At 49.2% G+C, this 25,816-nt stretch overlaps 1 protein-coding gene across 2 annotated transcripts in view; it reads right to left on the minus strand.

Moving 5' to 3' along the window:
- Positions 1–25,816, minus strand: part of MAPK13 (mitogen-activated protein kinase 13) — a 308,674-nt gene that overhangs the window by 88,003 nt on the left and 194,855 nt on the right. For both annotated transcript variants that reach the window (XM_069633431.1, XM_069633432.1), the window contains exons 4-6: positions 23,811–23,919; positions 15,659–15,688; positions 14,907–14,954 (exon numbers count right to left, since the gene is read on the minus strand). In XM_069633431.1, the coding sequence (XP_069489532.1) occupies positions 14,907–14,954; positions 15,659–15,688; positions 23,811–23,919 (187 nt within the window). The remainder of the gene's footprint in view (positions 1–14,906; positions 14,955–15,658; positions 15,689–23,810; positions 23,920–25,816) is intronic.

A 25,816-nucleotide genomic window follows, 5' to 3' on the forward strand; every position in this document is an offset into this window, starting at 1 on the left:
ACCCCCCTCTTTTTCCAACACGAACACTCTCACATTGTGAACGGCAACGGACCAATACCCGTGCCGTTTACCTGACCTGTCCCAACACAAGGGTCAGACAGAGTCAGGCAATTACCAACAACTACACACACCTAACGACCCTTTCCATTCCCCATAGGGATAAAAGGCACAGCACAAGAGCACACTCCGAGCAAGGCTGAACGCACGAGGAAGCAGCCATTCCAGGACGGCAGTTCAAACGGAGGAGAAAGGCAGCGAGACCTGAGAGAAGGACAAGGAGGGCGTTGCCCTTGCCCTTTTCAGTCCAGATCTGCAAAGCCTCCGATAAAAGATACGCAAGATTGGGAATCGCAGCTGGCCGTTGGTGCGACAGATGTCAGCAGTACTTGGCCCCCTCCCGCACTAATTGCCAGGACGGGACGACGTGGTGGCCATCGAGGTACCGTCTTTGACAACAGCGGAAAAAGGAACCGCCAACGGGTTCAACACAGCCGGTGAGTCAGAGGAAGCTTATAGACAACCGGCTTGTGTTAGGTTCAAGGTTGCAAGTAGCAACAGTAAGAAGATAAAATAGACAAGAGGTCTTGTATGAACAATCTTGGTACCAGAGTGGTCTGGCACCACGTGGGCACTTAGTCGAAGGTCTCTGGCCCACACGTTTCAAAAGTTGTTCAAGCGGCCCGAGCGACTTGCTGCGACCTTCTCCGCTACGACAATCTCCCAACACTTTGACCACCATAACGAGATCGATGGGCCCTCTGCGTTTTTCCAAAGCCGTGCTAATGCGACTTTTGTCGCCAGGAGAAGGTGGGTGCATAGGTGATGGATATGTCCAGAAAGCGTGAATTCTCCCCCCCCACCACCCTGTTTCTCCCAGGAGAATTATCCCGGGGTCCCAAGGAATGGTCACCCCCAGTTAATTCATTGATGTGACCCACCACCTCCCTCCAGTATCTTTCGGCTTTCGGTCAGGACCATTTCATATGGAACAATGTGCCTCGTTCGGAGCAGCCTCGCCAACAGTCTGCCGGAATTTCGGGCTTGGATTTATGTAATTGTTCTGGGGTGATGTAATATCTGTAGCAAAGTTTATAGCCACCTTCTCTGTTCAAGATACATTGCATGCTTTTATGGAGTCTAGACCAAAATTTCCCCCATTCCTCCACATCCAACTCTTGGCCCAAGTCTTTCTTCAAGTCCAGCATTTCTTTTTTAGAAGGATAAGTTCTGTCCAGGAGGCGATAAAGCGCAGACATTCTTCCTTTGGAGATTGAGGACAGTAGTGAAAGTTCCAACGCCATTAGATCTCTGGACCCCTTTTCACTAATCCCTTTGTGCAACAACCAGTGCCGGAGTTGGGCATAGTGGAACCTCTCTGGCTCTCACACCCCGAACTCTTCCTTGCATCTCTCGAATGTTATGCGAGAGCCGCCTTCCAGAAAGTCTGCGACTTTTTGTAAACCCCCTTCCTTCCATGGTCCGAAGCCCATTGTTGGATGACCCGGGGAGAACTCAGGGTTGTGCCAAATGGCTGTCAGTGGGCCTAATGTTCCCTGGATGCTCCATTTCCGTGCTGCAGCTTTCCTGCTTTACATGGTTACTCTAGTTGCAGAAAGAGGGCCTCCATTACCCTGAGATTTAATGGGTGGGAGATCAGTTAGTGGAACCGGGTACCAGGTCTCCTCTAATTGTTTCCACAGTGGTGGGCCCGCCGATTGAGACCAGGTATATGCATGAGAGAGTTGGGCTGCCTGGGCGTATCTCGCCACATCGGGGACCCCCAGACCTCCCAGTGCCCTCTTGCGGATCATGATTTTTTTGGCAATTCTGGGCCTCCCCCCCCAGACGAATTCCTGCATTTTCTTCTGCAGGGAGAGCAGCTCGTTCTTTGGAATGTGGTCTGGGAGAGCAGCACAGTGGTACAAGAGCCTGGGAATTAAACCCAAAATGATCCAGCACCTTTCGGATGTGGCCCCAGTCCACCCGATCGAAGGCCTTGTGTGCATCTAAGGATATTACGGCCATCCCCTCTTCCCCGTATACGGGCGCTCTCAATTAGGTTTATCATGCGTCTTATATTGTCGCATGTCCCCCGCCCTGGTATGAATCCCGTTTGGTCCGATCGATTATATCCGGGAGGATCGCTCTCAGCCTTCCCGCCAGTACCTTTGAATATATTTTCCTGTCGCTGTTCATTAGGGTTATTGGCCGTTAGGAAGAGGCCAGCTCAGGGTCTTTCCCTGGCTTATGGATAAGAACTGTGAGCGATTCTGCCATGGAATTTGTGACAGAGCCTGTGGATAGGAAAGAATTGAATAGTACCGTCAGGTGTGGGGCCAAGATGCTAGCGTAAATTTTATAAAATTTTGCTGTGAAACAGTGTGGACCCGGGGCCGTGCTCTTTAAAGATTAGATGGCTTTGGTTATTTCTTCCGGTGTGATTGGGGATTCTAGTGGTGCTAGCAGAGATTTGTTTTGGTGGTGGATGGGACGAAGATATCTGGGTAGGTCCGCGAGTGGCGTTGGGTGCCTGACATAATTATTCTGTGGTGGTTCACCAGTTCCTCCATTTTATCTGTCTCTGTGTATTTGGCCTTGCCGTCAGCTCCTATAAGCATTGGGAGATTATTCCGGCTGTGGACTTTAAGTTTACATGCAAGGACCTTGTTTGCTTTATTTCCTTTGCTATAATAAAATTGTTTAGTGAAGGCCAGCGACTTGGCGGTGCGGTCAGCCCAGTGGATCTCAAGTACAATTTTGGCTTTCTTTAGGGCCCTTTCGGCTTTCCTAGAGCTCCGAGATTTCAGCTCTGCCTCCCAGAACCTAACGCCCTCTTCGAGCTTAGCTGCAGCAATATTTGAAACCCGCCTCTGCTCCGCCCCAGCGCTGATAAGGGAACCTCTGACCACCGCCTTCATGGCATCCCAGGTTACACCTATGGATGAGTCTGCGGGCGCATTTTCCCTGAAATATTTCCCTATAGTTTCCCCGATTTCCCTTCTGATGCCGTCATCTAGCAATATGGAGTCATGCAACTTCCATTGCCATTGTGGGGGGTCTGTCTGGCCAGAAATGCTAAGATTAGCAGAGACTGGGGCATGATCCGAGATCATGCGGGTGTGGATCTCCATTTTGTCTAGGTAGGGGAACAGGACACTGGAGACTAGTAAAAGGTCAATTTTTGAGAATCTTCTGTGTGCCCCGGAGTAGTGGATGTAGTCCCTCATACCCCTGTTGGCCAATCTCCATGCCTCCACCGTCTCGGTTTCCCTTAGGAACTTGTGAGAGCGCGTGTGTGAAGTCCGAATTAGTGGGTGCCAGGATTTTGTCTATTTGGGAGTTGGGAACCAGATTAAAGTCTCCACCTATAAGTAGAAATCCCTCTTTCAAATGTTAAAATAGTTGGGATGAGATCCGTGATGAATTTGTTCTGGGCAGTGTTCGGGCTGTACAATGCCACGATAGTGATGGGTTGCTCCACAAATCGTCCCTTCAATAGTAGGAATCTGCCCCTCGAGTCCCTTTTAACCGTGACTTTTGTTAGGGGGATTTTATCACTCAGAAGAATTGCTACTCTTTTCTTCTCCCCGGAGGAGGCAAAGAATGCTTTATTGAACCTTTTAAATCTGATTTGGCTTTCGTCCGACTGCAGTAGGTGGGTCTCCTGAAGGAGGACTGTCTCCTGCTAGTTGCCCCAGCCTGTGTTCCACAGATCTGCGCTTTCTTGGGGAATTAAGGCCATGTACATTCCAGGTGTGGATTACGATTTTGTTTGTGTCAGCCATCCTCAGGAGGAGTAGTGGCATGTGTGGCGACAGACCTGTCAAATCTAGAGCTCATGTGAACCGTGCTTGTGTGGCGGCCTGCCGACTATCGCTTAGGGGTGCTCTCAACTGATGGTGTTCTCTGTTTGGCTATTTGCGATGGCGGATGAGTTCCTATTCTCGTGCTTCCTAGTTCCTCCCCTCGTCCCCGTCGTCCTCCCCCACCCCTCCCTGAACCTAGCAGGATAAAACTCATCCCACTTAACAGGGTAACTGGCGGTGCTGCTGCACCTATCAAATGGCCAACTGGGCCCAACGCGCAAGATGTGGTATAGCATAACAACTCAGGTTTAGAGCCCAAGGATGGGTGTGTCAAGAGTCCCCTGGGCCCCGCGTCAACAATGCCCCCATGTGTTTCTCTATTGCCTACCGCCCTTGGCTGACGCCCTCCCTCTCCGCCCATGCCCCCACTCTGGGTTGGTGCTCCTGAAGAAACCTGAATTCCTGGTTGAAGACCACCAATCATGTTAATGAAGCCGAGGTGGTGTTAGTCAGATTGGTTTAGGTGCCTTTTGGGGAGGCCCGTGGATCCTACGCCTTCGACTAACTCTGGACTACGATGTCCCCGCCTGCTTCTTGGGGGTGTTTCGGGCTGTCTCTTCTGCTTCCGACTCTTCCGTTCCCCCTCCGATACCCATGAATTTTTCCGCTTCCTTTAGGGAATTAATCTCTAGACTAGCTCCCTCCCAGGTGAATTTCACAAATGCTGAGAAGCCCCAACGATATGGGGTTTTCCTTTCACTTAGCCATTCCATTAACACCTTAAGCACTTTCCGCTTCTGGAGGATTGCGTTTGCCATGTCCTGATAAAGTAAGATTGTGGAGCCCTGAAAAGTGATTTGGTGCATTGATATGGCTTCCCGCATAATATCTTCCTTGATCTGGTAGAAGTGCACCCTTGCGAGGACATCCGTTGGAGATGAGGATGCCCGCCTCGGGACCGTTCTGTGTACTCGATCCAATTCCAGAAGAGCGACGTCGGGGAGAGTGATGATAAATCTGAACAGATCCGACACATAGCTTTTCAGATCTGCGCCTGGGATTGGAGACGGGATCCCTCAGAGGCGGATGTTATTTCGCCGTAATCTGTTTTCAGCATCTTCTTGTTTCGCCTCTAGCACTTCACATCTCACCTCGAGTGCTGCTATTCTGTCTTGCCCTTTCTCCCATTTGAATTTTTGGTCACAAAGTTTGTTCTCAATCTCAGCGGCTTGGGTTTCTACCTCCACAACCCGCTTGTCAAGGGAGTTGATCTTCTGCGCGACCTCCTCTGTACCCTTTTGGATCTCTCTCCTCAGCGCGGATAATAAGTCTCTCAGGTCTGACTTAGTGGCCGATTGTGCCGAGTCCAGACCCTCCCGTGCCAGGCCACTGCTTGGGGTTAGTTCTCCTGGCGGGTCTCCCTTCCTCGCTTTCTCTGCAGCTGTCCCGCTCATTAATGTTGCGATCTCGACCTGCCTGGATGCTTTCCCGCTTTTTGCCATCTCTCCTGGGTGCGCAGCGCTGTGCTCCGGTGGACGACAACCTGCGGCTTACTCCCTCAAATAATCTGTGCCCATACCTTCTGCTGCAGTACGGGGGGGGGGGGGTCAGGGAGCCCAGAAACACCCGCTGGGTGATGTCAAAGGATCCCCAGTCCCCAATTCTCCACTGGCGCTCCCTTACTTGGCTTTTTTTGGCTTAGTGATGTTGAGGCGATTCAGCCAGACTGAGCTTGAGTTTTCCCCTCCCTTCAGTGATAAGGGAAGCGTGCCTCTGCGAAAGAGGGTTTGGTGGGGTTTGCAAAATGTGTTCTCGGCAATTACCCTCTGCTCTGGATTTCCTGAATCACCCTTCACCAGCCCAGGAAGGAGACTCCTCTGTGATGTGATGTTTCCAGGGAGGAGGGCCCCCTTTTGCAGTGTGCGGCATAGAGTTGGCTTAAGGCAAGCTCTGCTGGCAGGGTGTTCATACAGAGGGCGGATGCCTTTATGGACGCAATCCCACTGAGGCTGAGCAAGCTGTGGGGTGAGCCTGCAGAGGAGCAGAGCCCGCCGCTTAAGTGCCCGATCCATGGGCTGGGACTCACATGGCACCCCCAGTGCCGGGGGCGTTCAATGCTTTTGCGTATGGCTGAGGGAGCGCTTTGTTACTGGGGGAGAGGAGGGGGTCACCTCAGCCAGGGCTACCGGTGGCCCAAAACGCACCCCTCCTCCCTCCGCTCACCTAAGTATCCGTCTGTGCAGGTCCGCCAAGGGAGGAGCCTCCGATGTTCCGCCAGCCCCTCGGCGCGGCACCAGGAGGGCAGGAATCGCATGAGTCGCAGGTGGCCGGCACACAAGTGGCCGCGAGCAGTGGGGTTCCGGAGCAGCTGGTGATGGATGTGAGGTCCCTCCCACGTTACACGTCTCTATGTGGTGAATGGAGGTTCCGGGTAGCCTCTCAGTGGGGCGCTCCACGGGCCGGGAAGCAGAGTGGGCTCTTGGGGAGGCCGATGATGATCCACATCATTCTGCTCTATATTGATCTCAGCTCCGCAGTCGGGAAGCCGAGGGTGGCTGCTCTATGCAGTTGCGTCGGATGGTCAGGGCTGTTAATTTACACTTGCCTATCCCCCCTCGTAGCTGGTGTTAGTGTTGCTACGAGGAGGCCACCATTTTCCTTGCTGGATGGCGCAAGCCATCAGGGTACGATGTTCCGGTGCTCCGATGCGTGGTACTTTAAAGAGAATTTCTGCGAGGTAAGTCTGCCCAAGCATTCCAACAGCAACTCCTAGAACAACCAGAGATTTGCCTTTTATCCAGTTTCCGCCGATTCATTCCAGCCTAGCTGCCACTCACCCAGCAGGCTGGGTGTCCTTGCTGGACAGTCAGCCAGCCAATCACACCAGAGTTCATTTGGGTCTCCTAGGAGGCTAAGCACAGGGAGTCGGGCATCTCCCTCACTTCCTGCCCACCCCAGACACTCGGGCGCCAGAGGCGGTCTTCAGTCCTGAGGCCCACCAAAGGCAATGGAACAAAGGGACCAAATCTGGTGTGGCGTGCAGAGACAAACTCTAGAAGGACCTTTCCAAAAAGAAATGGCGAAAAAAGAAGACGGGCACCTGTTTTTACAGAGAGGGCTCAGATGGCATCTTGAAAAACATGGCTCCCGCGATTTAACGCTACCGGTGTTCGCAGTCAGGAAAATCATGGTAGTTTGTTGTAAAACCACTGCCAGCAGCCATTTTGAAAGGGTAGCATTTGACTGCTACATGAGTATCTAGACACAGTGGACACTAAGTAACCCCTCCAGCACTCTATTGTAAGATAGGGTGTGCTGGGTCTAAAAATGTAAAAAGACTAGTAAAGTCAATTTCACTTTACTTACTTTGAGAAACAGTAGTTTATTCCAGAGAAGAAATTTAAACCTTGGGAAAGCCTGAAAAGGTTTCCCTGTGCCACTGCACTGAGGGTGCTGTGTGACACACATGAAAAGATGATGCCTATGGAGTTGTCTAAAATTCCATAACCAAAGAAAATACAACAGAAAACAGAATTAAAAGTACAAAGTCTCAAAGTTCAGCAAAAGAGCTCTGGGTCTCTAAGGTAGAGAGGGATTAGCACATTTATGAGAATTCTTCCTAACACTATTATAGAAGAAGAGAAAAGCTAAGCAAAGTGAAATGTGTTACTGAGGCTAACGTGAACCTGACTGAGGAATGCCTGTGATTTCATAGTGATTTTAGAACTATGTGAAGTCTGACCAGGGGCTGAAGAGAAAGCCTGACCGGGGGCTGAAGAGAAAGCCTGACCGGGGGCTTAAGAGAAAGCCTGACCGGGGGCTTAAGAGAAAGCCTGACCGGGGGCTTGAGAGAAAGCCTGACCGGGGGCTGGGGCTGAGACCCAAACTTGGGTAAAGGTAGAACCAAAAGGGTCTAGAATAACTTTCTTGTGAACTGTATTAAAGATGGCAATGTGAACCCGACGGATGGATGCCAGGAGAAAGCCAAAGGAAGTGAATCCCACATGGTGACAAAACACCCATGAAACATTGTGATGACAGTGTAAACCCGACTGAGGGATGTCCACATTGAGTGGTTGGTCTGAATCAGACTGAGGGAGGCTGACGATTGAGAGAAGGATCGAGCCCGGCTGAGGGGGATCCAAGGGTGATTCACCCTACGTACAGATTACTTTAAGCAACTTTTGTGTTTTGGCGTATCAGGCCCTCTGAAGCAAGAGATTTTGCATGAGAAGAGACCTAAGCGCAGAATGCCCTTATACTTGAAAAGGAACTGTGACCTCGTGCTGGAGAAGCCCAAGAGTGTGCTTTGCTCGAGAGTCCCGCCTTGTCCCATGCTAAAAACTTGGCGAAGGGAGACCCTCCTGACTTATCATTTTGTGAACACTTTTCTTTTCTTGTGAACATTATCCCACACTCATTTGTAGTACAGCCAAGGATTGGCAATAGGTTTTTCTTAGAATAGGCCCTTTTATTTGACTAGACACCACTAGGACTGTATTATTTGATGGTCGTAGCTTGCTCCCATCTTAGATTTAGGTTTAGCTTGGGCGTTTATCACACCTCTTTTACAGATAACACCCTTGAACTGTGATCACTTGTGTCCATCCTACTTTGATGCCATACCTTCCTTACAGACTCTGGAGGATAGCTCAGGGGCAATGCGCTCGCCTTGGAAGCAAGATGAAGCGGAGCAACACAGGTTCGATCCTCAGGTCTGCACTTAGAAACCTCCGTTTTAAGCACGTTATAAATAACCAATTACAATTACAGTGCATACACCGATGCTACGGTACATATCGCTGTCCCAATGCGAAACCTGACAAATAGATATCTTCCTAGCTTATCTTCCATGTAGCCCAAAATCACCAAATCATGGTTAGTTCTAAATGCTAATAAAAACCCAGCCTTTTTTTCCTTTGCATTAGCCTGGAAAATGTATAGATATCCCTTATTCCGAAGTCGCAATCTATCCTTTTTACATGTGGGTTTCTTGGAGCACGGGAAAGTGTGGTTTGTAGCCTGGATCCTACCAACAGCGGATAGAAAAACTAACCCTCTCCCTTAGATCTCAAGCAGTCCCCCCCCACCCCCAACACTGACCTACCTCCTCGCCCCACCCCCCAACACAACAATTACCAAAGCTCCCCCAAAGCAAATCCAAAGCTATAACATTCCTGTTCCCACTCACCGAAGTACCGGATCACCCCTCCATCACCCCTTCGGGCCTGGTATGTCCTTTGACTTCTCTCAGTCTCTCAGAGCACATGCTTTTCCATTGTCTTGTTTCACCGTGGACCATTCCCATTGTTGCCTCCACAAAGTAGTACAGCTCACCTCATCCTGTGACCTGGTCTGCTCACTGCTCTCTGATGCCACCACATTGAGACTTTTACACATTGTTACTCGAATCTGCCTGTCTTTCCAAGAAAATAGCAAACCAAACGAGAAAGTCGATCGATATCGACTCTTTTCCTGATTGAGAAGACTGGTGACTGGTCCCATCTGCCTCCTTTTCAATAGAGTAGAAAAAGCCAAGTCCTGGAAGATATTTTTATGTTACCCTTTCTACAATTAATGGCTGGTGGCAGTGGATTACTTTTTACTACCATTATGTGTTTTTATCGTGGGCTGCGTTCGCAGCTGCAGTAAAGCACCCATGGGTGCCCATTTTGTCAAAATGGCTGCAATCTTTTTTCGCCATTTCTTGCTGGAAAGGTCCTTCTTGAGATTTACTCTGCACGCCAAAACAGGTTTGGTCCCTTTGTTTGCTTTGTCTTTTGCGGAATTCACGAGTGAATCCCACCTCTGGCTCCAGTATGTCTGGCAGGGGCAGGTAGTGATAGAGGTGCCCGAAACTCTCTGCTTGATCCCCTTGGTTACAGAAATGCACCCAAAAGGTGATTGCCTGGCTGGCTGTCCGGCAAGGACAGCCACCCTGCTGTGTGATGGACAGCTAAGCTGGAATGAATGGGAGAAACCTGCATAAAAAGATGAGGCATTTTGGCTTGGAAGGCAGAGTCGACCACTGGACGAAGGAATCCGAAGAAGAACTTGGAAGAGACGCCTGCTGCAACTCCTTGACTGTTGGTTTGCCCGGTGAAGCCCTGCTGCTGTGCTGAAGCTCCGAATTCGCCTTGACTAGAGAAGCCCTGAAAGGACGGCTTCTCCCCTTGAGCTGGTGGGACCAAACAACTGCAAAGTGAACTCGTTTGGACATCCTCTCTGAGCTAGCTGTACTTCCACTGCTGCTGGAACCAAAGTGCCAGGGAGAGGAACACCAAATGGGGTGCGTCACTTAAGTGGCACCCGAGCTTGTGGAAGATCCTCCGGACTCCCAGTAAGCAAGGGCTGACCAAGTGTGAGCCACCTCAACATAGTGCTAGACCGCAGATGCAAGGAAAGTCCAGAGTGGTATCCGAGAGTCTGCAGTGGTGATATTTGCTGAGACGCGAGGAGCTGAAACCACAAAGTGCTGCTGAATAGAAGTTTGTCCTTTTCTGCCGCTGACCATCCCATTGCAGTGTAGGAGTCCCCAGAAGTCCCCCCTCTTGTCCCCACGACTGAGGCCCAGGAACAAAAGGATCTGCAGAGCTGGACTGGAACAGAAGCCAGCTGAAACAATTTCTTCTAACCAAATGGTACTGTAAAGTTTGAGAGGACTTACCTCTTGTTGTCATAGCCTTCCTTGATCTCAGTTGAGACTTGTCTTGGTTGCTTCTGTAGAGTTGCTTGCATCTTCTACCTCTCAAGCCTCCCAGCTTGTGACCCTATATTGATTCTACTTTTTCTACAAAGACTTCTAAAATATTGTGCAAGACTTTTACTTACCTGCATGAATTCGCCCAATTGACATTAGCTGGCCTGGCTCCCTGAATGACTTCTCTCCTCTGCTTGTGCCTTACCTTCCCTCCAGGAAAGGGTTAATTTACTTTGCATTGGGGGTTCAAAAGTACTTACCTGCTTCAGAATATCTGTCTGATCTCTTGCTTTATTCTGCAATCTCTTTACTTTAACACTCATCTCAATATTGCTCTAAATGTACCAGTGACACATTAATGTCCACAGTGTCCTAGCTATTTAAGTCTCTTGAGGGTGTAGGCAGTGTCAGTGTGCCATCCCAAATGGGTATTAGCTGATTTAGAGAAATCAAGTGTGTATTTTGGAGTGTATTTGTGTGTTACCATTATATTGCCCCTTCTGAAGAAGGTTTATACAAACTGACTGTTAAATTAATAATTGTTTAATCAAGAAACCTTGAGTGTTTATTTGGATACTTGTCACTGTGAATCTCTGTGTAACCACCCTACTACTGCTCACATTGACCCCTCCTGAAAAGCCTGGCTGTTCAGCCACACTACCAACCTGTGTAGTACAGACGTATAACAAAGGTTGGGTTCCTATTGCCAGGTGGTCAGGGTTGTTGTAGTGCACCCAAAGGGTACTTCTCCAAATCTTGCCTAACAGCCTTTTATTTCCTGTACAGCAGTTTTAATGTCCATTTTCAAAGAGGAGATCTGTTACTTAACAGATTCCTGAAAAGAGTCCTTAAGGTGCTGCTGATGGTCGGCTAAGCATTGCATCAATTCTTCATTGGCGATTGCCATTGTATCCCAATGTTCAGGAATTTCCTCGTCTGGTGGTCATGACCGTGAAGAGCTTGGCGCTCCCGGAATTCCTTGCGTCTCCGCCTGCCAGCACCTGGTGATTGTGTCCTCAGTTCCACAGGCGTTCGATATAGGTTGCGTCGGAGTAGCCTTATTCCGTCCTTTGCCCTTGGCTTTCAACATGTGCCTCACCTTGATGTATTTATCCCCTTGGCAACCACACCGCCCATCCAATCTGGACTGTGTCCCAGGGTGAGTCAGTCCTGCTCTCCAAAGCCTCGGATAAGGATGTCACTCAAACCTGCCATAATAACCTTGCATAGCACCTGTGGACACTCACTTAACCAAGATCCGGATCCTGGTACTTCCTTGCCCCTTCCACAGATCCCCCTGTGAAGTTATTCAACAGCGCAGTCTAAACAGCAAGGATCCTCACGCTCCTCCTCACCTACAATTGGAATTTGTGGGATCTCCAGACAAGCGCCTTCCCGAGACACAGCAGAGCCCCATACCATTCACCTTCCACCTTCCTCAGCAATGTTAATGGGCGCCAATTACTGTGTCAAGTCATGAGAGGGAGGGGGGTAGGTGTGTCCCCTGAACCAATCCAGAAGTGTTGATGAAGATGAATATAGCTCCACCATACACATTTCCTCAGGGTGGGCGCGTCCCACCCCCTTCAAGACTCAGTTAGCATGGTCTCATATGTTCTCAAGGTCACTTTAATAGGCCCCACCTCCCGCCACACCGGTCTATATGTGGGTCTCAACTGGCGCTCTTGATCACAGGTACAGAATGAGGATCTCCGTTCACTTCTTGTTATTTAGTCGCTCCCTGCCATGCGCCTGCTTTCCACCATTATGTAATCCTCCAGGCACTTTAAGAGCTCCAACGCCAATGGAGCCGGCTTTTCAGATTCAGTCACTCCAGGCCGCTACATTCCTTTGGATGGGGGCGAGTGGTGAGACACTATTACCACGTCCTCCCCCTGGCCATATTGGAATCAATTATGCAACAGTACATTTATATAATAAATCTTGGCAACTACATTGCTGCTGTCCCAGAGCCACTTATTGAAAGCTTGTTCGATAAAGAGATAGTGCTTAAGCTTTCTTTCTAAAAATCATTAAGACTGCTGCACGAATAGATAATTGCTGGTATTTAGCAATCTCGACTCTAGACTGAAAATCACATGTCTTTCCTAATGACAAAAAGTTAGTTCTAGGAACTATACAATACAATTTTATAGATAGCTGTGGGCTTGGCTGTGGGTACCAACCTTTCTACGATGAAACTTTCTTCTGCTTTCAGTTGTATAAAGTACAGCTAGTAAACAGAATGAGTGCTCACAGAGAAATTGAGGAGGGGTCAGAGGGGAATGAATAAGGGGAGGCACTATTAGCGTCTGCCCTTTCTCGGCTGTCTGAGCAGGGGCTGTCCTCGGTTCTTTTTATATGGTACAGTGGTGGGGTCACAAGTTGCACCGTAGGATCCACTGATAGGACATGGAGTGGGGGTATGTGGGGCGGTGGACCGGGGAGGAGAGCGACACGCCCCAAGGGATGGGGAGAACAGGAAGGAGGCACACCGATCGGGAAAAGGAGGGGGAGGCAAAGCTTGAGGGTTGAAACCGGTAGGAAGAAAACAGGGCAATGCAGTAATAGAATTTGGACAACAGCAGAAAGCACTCACATTTGCATTGGCCCAAATTCCGCCGATTAATTTAAGTAAAAAAGAAAATGACGGCCTCTGAGAGAAAACACTAGCCTTTCTGGTGGGTTTGCATACCTCAACCAGGAGAAAAGAGCTAGAATACAAAAAAGGAACAGAAAAGTCTTGAACTGCATCTGGCCACGAGCCAGTGTAGGCTTGCTTCTAGAAGTCCAGAGAACCGCCTAGATACCCTGTGTTGTCATTTTTGAGGGCACATGATTTCTCTTGGTTATCCAATCGTACAACACATGGCAGCAATCAAGCCTACGGTCATCTTTAGTTCCTATGCAGAATTCCATGAGCTGCACTTTTGAAGTATCTTGCTTTAAGTTGACAGTAGCTGAAACAGTATTTGATCAAATTGTCCAAATGGATCTTCCAATAGGTTTTCCATTTCCAGCTTAAACATCAATTCCTTGTGCTTCTCTAGAACAAATCCTCTGGAAATGGCTCTTGGTAAAGGATGAACTATGCTGTACGATCAAATTCTCTACACTCTAATGAACACCCACCTAAGTCTTTTTCATATACATTTTCGTCCCATCACTATCTTCTCTCAAAGCTTTGTTTCCATGAAAACGTGTCTGATTAAGTTTCTTTTTTTACAGCTTTTTCTTTATACCTGGTCTCCCCTCTTTCTTTCCTTCTACATTTCCATAAAAATGCATATTCTTGTTCTACCCCTTTTCTTTTTCCTCTAGCCTTCCTCAAGTCGATTCCTCGATTCTGCAAAAAATAAATAAAGATGTCATGTTTTACTGGCTTTCTTGCAGTTTTTGATTTCACTTTTGTTTCACCAATTACATGAATTCCTATCTAAAAATGTGTCCATCTTCCTTTCAGTATGGACTCACCTAGTCTCTATTCCTTATTTCCATATGCACCTCCATTAAAACTATACAATCATTTGCTGGAGTCGTTTCCCTGTTCATGTGTCTCCCTTCCATTCCTTCCTCCTGTGCCTTATTTCCATAAAAATACATTAAAATCTACTTGCGTTCTTGCAATTGTTCTTAGCGCCTTTTTGTTTCCGCCATTATTTATTCAGCTGTTATTACATATTCTCCATTTAATCATTCATCTTTACTAAAGAACCAACATTTAAATTGTATCTCAAAATAGGTTTTAAATACCCATCTATGTTCTTTTCCACACAATTGCCTTGTGGTCTGATAAAGCAAATTGATCTGCCAGTCAATGACAACAGACACCCGATAATCGGAATGCATTTGTCTGGGAGTATGCAACTTGTAGCTCTCCAGATGTTTTGGACTACGGCTCCCATGATCCCTTGCCATTGGCTATGCTGTATAGGGCTGATTGAAGTTTTAGTGCAAAACATCTGGAAAACCAACAATTGCACACCCCTGTAGGTCCAATGGCTCAAATCGGAGTCCATCAAGGAGAACAAGACGCACTACTGCTAAAATGCTCAGAAGGAGCAGAATAGTGCTTCGAAGCGAAGTGGCCAGTCTCAAACTGAACGCATCAGTCTTGGGAACGAAGGAGCGCGGCAGCATGGATCGGAATGGATTACAGTTGGGAGCGAATCAGAGGCAGGATAAACACACTCAGTCCTTCAAAGGTTTCTTGCCTATTCCCCGAGGTCAGTAGGGCCAGATTGCAAACGCCTGCATACTCGTTTTCAGATTGAACAACAAATACAAAAAATAAACGCCACTCAAATTCATTTCGTGAAAAAAACAGGATTTTTATTTTTGAAGGGTGGAAGAAGGCCATCCTTGACTGCCTGCGATTCCTTTGTGCACTTTCCACTTACCTTTAACTCACAGTCCTCATTCACTGCCAGGTTTCCTGGTTTCAGATCCTAAACAAAATAAAAGATTGTTTTTTAAAAGGAGACGTTGTAGGTCACAATGAAGTTAAGTACTGCTCCTCAGAAGTCCGGAATTACCACCCCTCAAGTAACTATCATTTTAGGAAATTTCTTTGCAACAACCAAAACCTTCTTCAGTTCATCCATGGAATTCAAATATTCAGGGTCTGCTGAAATGGTGATTGAAAGGAACATGGAGGTTCTCAAAAGGAATTTCTCCTGTGTTCCTTATTAGGTCTGTGGCTCACGCAAGACAGTGTTTTTTATTTAAAGATTTAAATTACAGACTACGTTTTTATGAAAAGGTTTAAATTAGTTAAAGTTGCCTGGTCTGTTGATACACAATCTCTGAAGCTAGCGGCAACTACAGATCTATTATTAAACATGGTTATTTTGGAGTGGATGTTACTAGTTTTTCCTTCTCTTCGTCAAGAGCCATTTATTTAGATAACTTCTCACCTATACATCAAGTAGCCTTAACTTAATTCTCTTGCAGTAAAGAAATAATGTTTTAATGTATGTTCTTATTGGCATTTGCTGTGCATCCATACAAAGAAGGTGACCTTCAGAGGACGGAGAAATACCATTAATGTTCACACGCTTTATTTGCAGAGGAATCCCTGATCCAGAACCTCCTCCAGCCTAGGAGATACAGAGATAACAAAGACAAACCCCCAAGCGACTTCTTTACTCACCCTGTGGATGATCCCCGCTGAATGGATGTACTGTGAAGAGAAGGTCAAAGTAATCAGTAAAAGCTGGGCCAGCAAAACCAGATCCTCGCCGAATCCCACCTATGCACTGCCATGAACTCCACCCAGAATCCCTGCCAGCTCTTTCCCAGAAGAAACACAGTACTACCCACGTCTGGGCATAATCGCCCACTCGGGGTGACAAACAAAGTAAGGGAGGTGATGGCTGGAAGTTTAGAATGGAATCTTAACCTCAGGCAGTGCTCTCGGTAACCATCCAGATAACTGTTCTTCAGCCTGTCAAGCCATTATAAAAAAGGGGAAAAGCCATAATATGCCTTGTTTTTGTGACACCAATTGGGACAAGCATGGCCAGGCAAGGGTCCCGAACCTGCTGGGCCTGGAGACCCAAGCTACATCTCAACGATGATACACAATGTGAACAAAATATATGTAGGGTTGTGTGTGGTTCCGTGCAGAAGGGATACGACCAAGCAGTTGGGGCTGGGCAGCCTTTTTTGGAGTGGGACCAATCCAGATGTGCATATGGTCTTTCCCTTTTCTGTAATGGCTTGGCAGGCTTTAGAAGAACAAGTTACTTTCTTACCTGGTAACGTTCTTTCGATGGGATGGTCCGACGACGTATTCCATATCTATGACGGGTAATGTCCACAGCTGTGCTGCTTTGGAAAATCTTCGGTGTCTGCGTCCTGCGTCGATGAGCCATCTCCGAGGACCTCCTCCGACGGCACCCAATGTGATAAGTAGGACGCACGACGCCCGTAGCCTCAGTTGTAGTTGTTTTCCCCCAAAACGTGTGACACCAGTTTTCTGCCAGTCAGACACAGAAGGCCTTGTGGAACGCAAGCTGCAATCGCAAAATAAATTCTGCACCGGGGAAGGCAGGGAGGGAGCGATATGGAATACGTCGTCGGACCATCCCATCGAAAGAACGTTACCAGGTAAGAAAGTAACTTGTTCTTCGAGGGGGATTGGGTCCTCCGATGTATTCCATATCTATAACAGACTCCCAAAGCAGTACCAAACAAGGAGGTGGGAAAAGAATTTAGAACACAAATTCAGAATGCCCAATCAAATTGCGGAATAAAGGACTGCCTTGCCAAAGGCCAGATCCTGCCCTCGGATGTAATCGAGGGAGTAGTGACGTACAAAAGTATGTACTGAAGCCCAGGTGGCTGCATCACAGATGTGACGAATAGGAACACCCCTCTGCAGGGCAGTAGAAGCAGCCACTCCCCTGGTAGAATGGGCCTGCAAGCCAGCCGTAGGGTCCTTACCCGCCAAGAGGTAACACTCGGAGATAACTAAAATAATCCAACGAGACAAAGTCTGTTTCGTCACAGCTTGTCCCAAACGCTTTCCAGCGTAACCAATGAAAAGTTGATCGTCCACTTTGACCCGAGACATGCGCGAAATATAAAAGCTCAACGCTCTCCTAGGAACAAGCCTATGGAGCCTCTCCTCTTCCTTACCAGGATGTGTGGAGGAGGATAGAACGCCGGAAGAACAACCTTCTGGCTCAAATGAAATTCCGAAACCACATTCGGAAGAAAGGAAGGACGAACAAACTCTAAGGACAACCCTGTCCTTATGAAACACAGTGAAGGGTGGCTTAACTGAAAGTGCCTGTAACTCACTCACTCTGCGAGCGGAAGTAACCGCAACCAAACACACAGTTAACAGTCTCAAAGGGCAAGAATGCAAAGGCTCAAACGGAGCACCCATAAGAAACTTAAGAACAAGGTTCAAATCCCAACCGGGCACCAGAAAATGTGACGGAGGGAACACAGTGAGCCCTTTCAAAAACTGAGAAATTAAAGGAATCTTAAAATAGGAACATTCTTCAGACGAGCGCTTAAATATGGACAGCGCAGCCAGGTAACCTTTAATGGTCCCCACTTGCAAGCCCCTGTGGGCCAAGGAAAGCAAAAAAGACAGAACCATGGGAATGTCGCACTCAAAAGGATCCACATTCTTAACTCTGCACCAGTCGCAGAACTTTCTCCAACGCCAACGGTACAGAGACCTTGTTGCTGGCCGCCTGGCCGAGAGCAACAACTCCATCACGTCTTCAGGGAGGTCCCAATCCTTATACCTCAACCTTTCAGAAGCCAAGCGTGAAGGTTGAGGGATCTGACCTCTGGATGGAGAACCTGACCCCCCCTCCCGTGAGAGCAGATTGTCTCGGTAGGGAAGACGACGTGGAGGGCAGATGGACAAGTCGAGAAGGTCTGGGTACCACGTCCTCTGGGCCCACGCCGGAGCAATGAGGATCATCCGGGAACCGAAACTCTGTAACCTCCGCAGTACTTGCGGGATGACGGGGACTGGAAGAAACGCGTACAGCAGTGGGAATGACCACTCCACCACGAACGCGTCTCCTAAGGCTCCTTTTGGAGGAAATTCCCGCGAGCAGAACCTTTTGTACTTCCGGTTGACACTGGAGGCGAAGAGATCCACTTGAGGGGTCCCCCAAAGGGCAAAGATCTCCAGGAGAATCTCCTGACCCAGCTCCCACTCGTGAGAGATCGTGCTCTGCCTGCTCAGAGCGTCCGCCGTCTCGTTGTCGTCTCCGGCCAGATGAACAGCAGAGATCGAAACTTCCTGCTGGATGGCCCAGAACTCGAGCTGCATCGCCTCCCTGCACAGAGGAAGTGACCCTGCCCCCCCCTTTTTGTTGAGGTAGTGCATTGCCACGCTTTCCTCGCACAGTCGGCAGAAAAGCCTTCAGGGCAAGCCTGAAGGCCCTCAGCTCCAACAGATTGATATGGAGTCTGGACTCCGACGGAGAACAACGACCGCTGACTGTCAACTCGTTGGCATGAGCTCCCCATCCCTTGAGGGATGCGTCCGTCACGATCGTCACCTCCGGCCAGGGCAGCCAAAATGGGCCCCCCTCCCCCACTTCATCAGATCGCCTTTGACAGCCCACCACAGAAGGTCCTGGGCGACCGAGGGCGGCACCTGAACAAGGTCCGACAGCCTGCCGGAGGACTGAGACCACTGGAGCTTTAGTGCCCACTGCAAAGATCTCATCCGCAGACGAGCCTCTGGCACCAGAAGAATGCAGGATGCCATGAGGCCGAGCAGTCTCAAGAACTCTGACGCTGGGAGATTCTGGGCAAGTTGAAACTTGTGCACCATCTGCTGAATGTGAAGAGCCCTCACCTGGGGAGGAAAACACTGCCCCAAGGATGTGTCGAGCACTTCTCCGATGTACTGGAGCCGCTGTGTTGGTGCCAAATGGGACTTCTTGAAATTGAGGGAGAAGCCCAGCTTGTGAAGGGAGTGGCAGGTGATCAACCAATCGTCCAGGTAGGGGTAGACGTGAATCCCCCTTTTCTGAGATGCGCTGCCACCACCACCATGAGCTTGGTGAAAACCCTCAGGGCGGAGGTCAATCCGAACGGCAGGACCCGAAACTGAAAGTGCGAGTCGCCAACCGCGAACCTCAGGTACTTCTTGTGCTTGGGATGGATCGGCACATGGAAGTAAGCGTCCTTGAGGTCGAGAGACACCAACCAATCCTGAAGTTGAAGGGCCTGGAGGACTTCAGAGAGAGTAACCATCTTGAACTTGTCCTTCCTGAGGAGTTTGTTCAAACCGTGCAAGTCCCTGATGGGTCTCAATCCCCAGTCTTTCTTCGAAATCAAAAAATAAGGGGAATACCATCCCTTGTTCCTCTCCACTACATGCACCAGTTCTATGGCGCCTTTCTCCAGCAGGGCTTGAATTTCCTGCGCAAGGAGCGGATCCGGACTCTTCCAAGAGAGGTTCCCAGGTGGATTGTCGTGAGGCCTCTGCCGAAAGGGAAGACAGTAGCCGTGGGTTATGATCTCCAGAACCCACACATCTGAAGTAATGGCACGCCACTCTACAAGATGCTGTGCCAGCCTTCCCCCAACCGGCGAACCATGGGACCTGGCCTCATGACTGAGTGGTAGCGGCTGCGGCGTTGCCTGAGGGCAAAGAGGCAACTGCCCGAGCGGCCCTAGCACCTCGAGTACCCCGTTTTCCACCTCTGGCACTCCTACGGTGGCCCCTTTGACTGGCAGCTCCTCTCGCTTTACTGAAGGATGAGTAATAGCGAAAGGAACCTCCCCTCCATTGCTGTCCCCTAGGACGAAAAGGCGGATGTTGGCGAACTGCAGCGCCCAACGACTTCGCTGCAGCTTTGGAGGTCTGCAACCTCTCAAGGCTCTCGTCAGCCTTGCTGCCAAAGGGCATGTTGAGGAGCCGGGACTGCACATCAGGAGCGAACCCAGACTTCCGCAACCACGCAAACCTGCGTATTACGGTGCTCGCCGCCATGGACCGGCTGACACAATCTGCCATGTCAAAACCCGACTGAACGGCCTCACACATGGCATCCTTGCCATCCTGAACCATAGCAAGGAAACCATCCCGTTCGTCCCCTTCGGGAATATGTTCAGCCGCTAATGCAACACAGTTCCACAGAGTGTGTGTGAAATGAGACAAGGAACATATGGAGTTGGCCGCCTGAAGCGCCATACCCCCTGAAGAAAACACTTTCTTCGCCCAGCCGTCAAAACATTTGTCGTCCCTATCCAGGGGGATGGTAGGATACGACGCCTGCTTTGCCGGGGCCGCAGCCGCCTGCACCACCAAACTCTCCGGAGTGGGGTGCCTGGACAAGTAGCAAGGGTCGCTACTGGCTGGAAGGTATTTTCACGACAAAGACTTGCCCACTGCCGGGAGACTCTCCGGAGCAGTCCAAGCCACCGCCACCCTTCTCTGCAGAGCCATATGAAATGGCAGTACCGGGTCAGTAGGGGGGGACCAAGATCAAGGATGTCCGTGAGATCATCCTGAACGAACTCCCCTGGGGGAGCCGACCATCCCAAGTACTCGGTGACCCGTGACATAAGGCGCCGGTATGAAGAATCGGCATGAGTGCCAGGCTCCGGCCTACAAAGCTCCATCTCCGGAGAGGTGTCCAGTCCACTGGCATCATGCAGTGACTGCCTCAGGTCATCAAACTGGCTATGGCCCGAGAGAAGCTCACCTGGTACCGTAACCGGAACCAAGCCTTCATCAGAGCCTTCATCACCCTCTGAAATGTACTCCAGGCGGTGAGAGGAAGACACCTGGGGACCAAAGCTATGCCTGACCTTATCCAGAGCCCTTCTAGGGGCTAACCCGTGCCACGGGGCTCCTCCAACACCACCGCCTCGAAAGGCGTCGAGGGCGCCGAACGAGTCGGCGCCGAGAGAATCGGCGTCAACGTCCGCTGCAGCGCCACCAGCATCGACGGCGTCGACACAGACCTCGAAGCCAGAGCTCCGAGCGTGTCTCTCGACGACCTAGGTGCCAACAGCATCGATGACCCCCTCGGAGGCGGAGCCTCGAGAGAAATCGTCAACGACCTTGGTGCCACAGGCGTCAACATCATCTTCGAAGACGGCACAGGATCACGCTGTCTCAAGCGCGTCGAGGACCGGGACCTGGAACGAGCATGGCGAGAACGGCTACCCTTGTCCGAGAGGGACCTCTCCCGCGAGTCGTGCCGACCACGCGAACCCGAAGGCGTACGAACAGTGTCTCTCGACCGGTGCCGACCGACCCCACTCGGAGGCGCAGACGGACCGGTGCCCTGCGATTCAAGAATCGCTAACATCTGCTTCCCGAAGGAAGCCCATTCCTCCGGTGTCGCTTGCATGGTGGGATAAGCGACCCGCCGACGGGCGGAGTCCTCGGAAGAGGACGGGGAAGGCGACCGATGCCAGCGCTACCGGGAATGCCTCGAAGAGGCGGAGGAGTAGCGAGACCGACTCCTGGAAGGAGACCCACTGGACTTCCAACAATGACGCAGAGAGTCGCCTCTCGAGTCATCCGTCGAAAGCCCCGTAGACCTCGACTTCCGGAGCTTAGACACCTGACCTACCGACAGCTTCTTCTTGCGCTCCCGCAAGGCCTTGGCCGTGAGCGGCTGGCAGTCGACAGTCGTCCGTATCGTGGGCCTCCCCGAGGCACCAGAAGTAGGCGTTGTGCGAGTCCATGACCGACATCTTGGACCCACAGTCCCCGCATTTCTTGAAGCCCGGACGAGGGGTTGAAGACGAAGTAGACATCGCCACGAACAGGTCTTCACAAAAACCGAACAGGTTCAATGAACCGAGAAGAATACAGCAAACTCCAAAGAGTCGAGGCGTACCGAGATTCACGAAGCAAACACGTTCGCGGAAAAAACGGAACTGAGGCTACGGGCGTCGTGCATCCTACTTATCACATCGGGTGACGTCGGCCGTCGGAGGAGGTCCTCGTGGACGGCGCATCGATGTCATCGACGCAGGACGCCGAAGAATTCCGAAGCAGCACAGCTGTGGACATTACCCGTCATAGATATGGAATACGTTGGAGGACCCAATCCCCTCGAACAAGAGTCTGGAGGTGTGCCCAGAAGTTGAGATTAAACCTTCTAGCCATCACCCTCCACTGTTTTCCTTTTGATCATTCTTCAATCATCTGACACATCAGGTGCCAAAGGAACAAAAGCAAGATTTAGCATGTGGGGGGAGGGGGTGTGGGAGGGGGATGGAGAGGTTGACGAGGGACTGTCAAAAAGAGTAAAAGAAGAATAAATTACAGAAGGGGATACATAAAAAGCCAGAACAAAGAAGGTAAGGACGTGGATGGCATGGATGCATTTAAAAACACTACTCAGAAAATACATGCAGGAAAAGGAAGCAATTGCAAGGATGACAAAGAAATATGGGAACGCAGAGGAAGTAAATAAAGCAAGAAAACAAAAATCGACTGAAGTGGACATGGGATGGTAAATCAACGAACAGGAATACCAAAGTAAGAATAAGACTTTTAGCTGTTGAAAAAGCAAGAAAAAGTCTGATCTTACACATTCTGTAAAGAGGATAATGGCAGGAGGAAGCATCACTATGGTGGGATGACTGGTGGGTTGTGTAACAGAGAGGAGAGACTAGGAGAGCATTGGGTGGATGCCACCTATTCCACCTCCAGGGGTTGCATCCCTTAGACTGTGGCTGCCTCTGATTCCTAGAGCTCCCAAGTGCACCTTTACTGTCTCCATAGAGCGGTCTCCATCACAGAAGGGAATCTTGATCCAGGCACGACAGTATGTGCACAATGATGTCCCTGGAGTCTGGGCTAGTCGCAGCAACATCACGACACACGGATGCAACCGGGTCCATTAAGCCATTTTCATAAACCATCCACAAGCGAGAGACATGCATGATTGGACACTCCATGGAGTGAGTAGGTGCTAGACAAAGTGTGGGCAAGATCACAGTCACAGGATAGGCAGGCAGCCTGTGGAACAAGCAAGGACTCTGGAGCATGCAGAAAAGAACCAGAGAGGAGCTGAGCCACACAGTGCACTAAGCAGAGGAGGGTTCTGCAATGTGTAGGCAAGGCAAAACACAGAAGACATTATGTACTTCATTGTGCATAGCTAGCTGCATGTTGGAATGGAAGTGAATGACTAGGTGTGGGCACAGGCAGATAGGAATGCCAGAAACAGTAGATTGGACTATAGCCATGATCATGGACTCATGTCACCGAAGCATGGCTGCGGATGTAGTTTTCTGGAGATGACAAGCACTGCACTTGTCGCAGGAACTGTGTGTTTTAGACTGAGGGCCATAAGGGGTCCACCGAAATCTGGAAGGTCTTCCAAAAGTTGATCCACGATCATTTTCTATGAGGGATTTGCCCACAAAAAGTACACTTTTAAATAGGAAAGTCAGATCATGGAAATAATGCGTCTGCTCGCTTACTGCCTCCAGATCACCGATCTAACAAAAGGAACATTTCAGGATAGCTTCTTTTGCAAATCCAGGCTCAAGCCGTGGTGGGATTTAAGCCCCTCTACCTAGTATTCTGAGATTCGGAAGGAGGTCTCTTGTTCGGCTGGCTGGTGTTCCATCGCCTTCTTTGTAAACAGAGCCCAACATGGACACAGGGGGGTGGATTTTCACTGGCATTTTATGTAGAATTGTACAGGCCTAGGAACCATGCAATCTGTATGTTTGCTTGGGTTGCAGGACTTCAATGCATCAGATGGACAAGGCAGGCAAGTTCAATATTACCGACACACGAACAATCCGCAGTACTTCGCTCAGGTGGCCTGGCTCCTTACCTTTAGTCCACTCAGCATCTGGTAGACCAAGAACTGAACCTTGTCTTCTGATAAATGGTGTCCCATAATTTTCTGTAAATCGATCTGCATGTATGGCATCACCAGGTAGCTAGAAATGTTTTGCAAGGCAAAAAATGAGTTTCACAGGCCACTGCAGCATTTCTAAAGGATTGCACCCACCCCAAATGAACAGAAAAAACAAGACCTTTGACTACAAGGGAATCAGAAATGGAGGTTTATTACTGTATTGATAAACGCTGGTTATATATCAAACGCCCAAACTAGGGCCAGTATTGTTAAGATTACATCAAAGGTTACATTGGAAAATCAAAAATGCTTATCGCAGTAACTTTTGAACCAGTGGCTGACTCTTCACTAATCAATGTATTGTAGCCAATTCTATCAAGCACGTCAAGTTTCCAAACACTGAATTCTATCCTTTCAACCAGAGACAGATCGACAGAGAAGACTGCCTTAGTGAGCAGCAGTACCGTGAAGCAAATGCAAAAAGGCTTTCCCATAAACCTCAGAACTCCATGGTGCATTTTCACCAAATTCGGAAAAGCAAGTGATCGTGACGGATCTGATCAAGCGTGCTAAATTTGTTAAGAATCCAAGCACTGGTTAAATATTTGCAAGAATTGACAACACGCAATTGTTTTGCTTTCTTAGGACAGGAGGTAGTAATGGTATGATTCTTTGTAATGTGAAATTCGAAAAGCAAACATACGACAATATACCTGAAAACACATCTAAAAACAGGACATTCAGTCTCACCACAAGCAAACGCACATATCTTTGAATCGTAGAACATTAGACCTCTTAGTGTGCATGTATGCATAATGTGGAATATAAAATATGAACGATAACATCTAAAAATAGAACATTCTCGCTCACCTAAAACAAATTGGATCTTCAAAAAGCATAACATCCGAATACAGGTTTGATAAGTCCATTAAAATTAGAACATGTCGGGATGACAGAAGCACAATCCAGAACATCAGCCCCGACATGCATACCATGATTGTTCAGATGGATTTTCAGAACCAGCCCTGTTGGAGGGTTCTAAAAGCCCAGCCAAGTTGATGAACAGGGTAACTGACACTTGGGTCTAGCCAAACCCTATCAAGGTAAGCATTAACTGAACAGTAAGGCAGACTCCAGGATATATGGGCGTGGTGCAGTAGTACAGTCAACCCAACGCAGAACGCTCAAATAAGAGTACACAGTATACGAATAGTCTAGGCATTAACTGAGCTTTTTATTATTATATAAAGGTCAAGCAGTAATCAAAACAAAAGTGGATACACTTTACAGAGTTGTTGATCTCAAAGTGAGATCGCACGCACTTCACACTGAAGCACAGTAAAAAGTTTGCATCAATGAAGCAGGAAAATCTATACGCAGTAAAGTTAGAAAACTGCATTTAACACACTAACCATAGATCTTGCCTTATATGTAAGGCAACTACAGCTCCAGCAGTCGTTCCATAATAGCTACGAATGTCTAGGGCCCAATAGATTCAAAGTTCCAGGTACGGACCTGTCTTAAAAGTCTCCCAATTGATATTTTATTTCTATCGCGCTCATACACAAGTGTTTCAGAGCGCGACAAGGCAAGGGAAGGGGAACAGGGGAGAACAAAACAGCGATCTTACTAGGCCCAGTTACATTGAGAACGCGCAAGTGCATGGGAGAGGGGGAGTGGGAAAAGTGCATGGAAGGGGGTGGGAAGGAGAATGCGGAGCAAGGAGAAACGGATACATAATAAATTATTAAATAATATAGGCAACAAGCGGTGGTAGTGCAGCCAGCAAGTGCTGGGTTTAAGGCAGCAGAATGGGTAGGTCTGATATGTGCAGGAAGAAAAAAGGGAAGGGGGGGGGGTATCTGTATCGGTATAGATACAGACCCCAGTGCAAGGGGTGGCCCAGAGGCAGTGCGGGAGGGCGGCAGAGTGAGCAGGTACCTGGGAAGGTCTTGAGGTGCCTGCGGAACCTGAGTTGG

Source organism: Ambystoma mexicanum, chromosome 13 (genome assembly GCF_040938575.1).
Source record: "Ambystoma mexicanum isolate Mex_15411 chromosome 13, UKY_AmexF1_1, whole genome shotgun sequence".
In the NCBI taxonomy this organism is placed as follows: Eukaryota; Metazoa; Chordata; class Amphibia; order Caudata; family Ambystomatidae; genus Ambystoma; species Ambystoma mexicanum.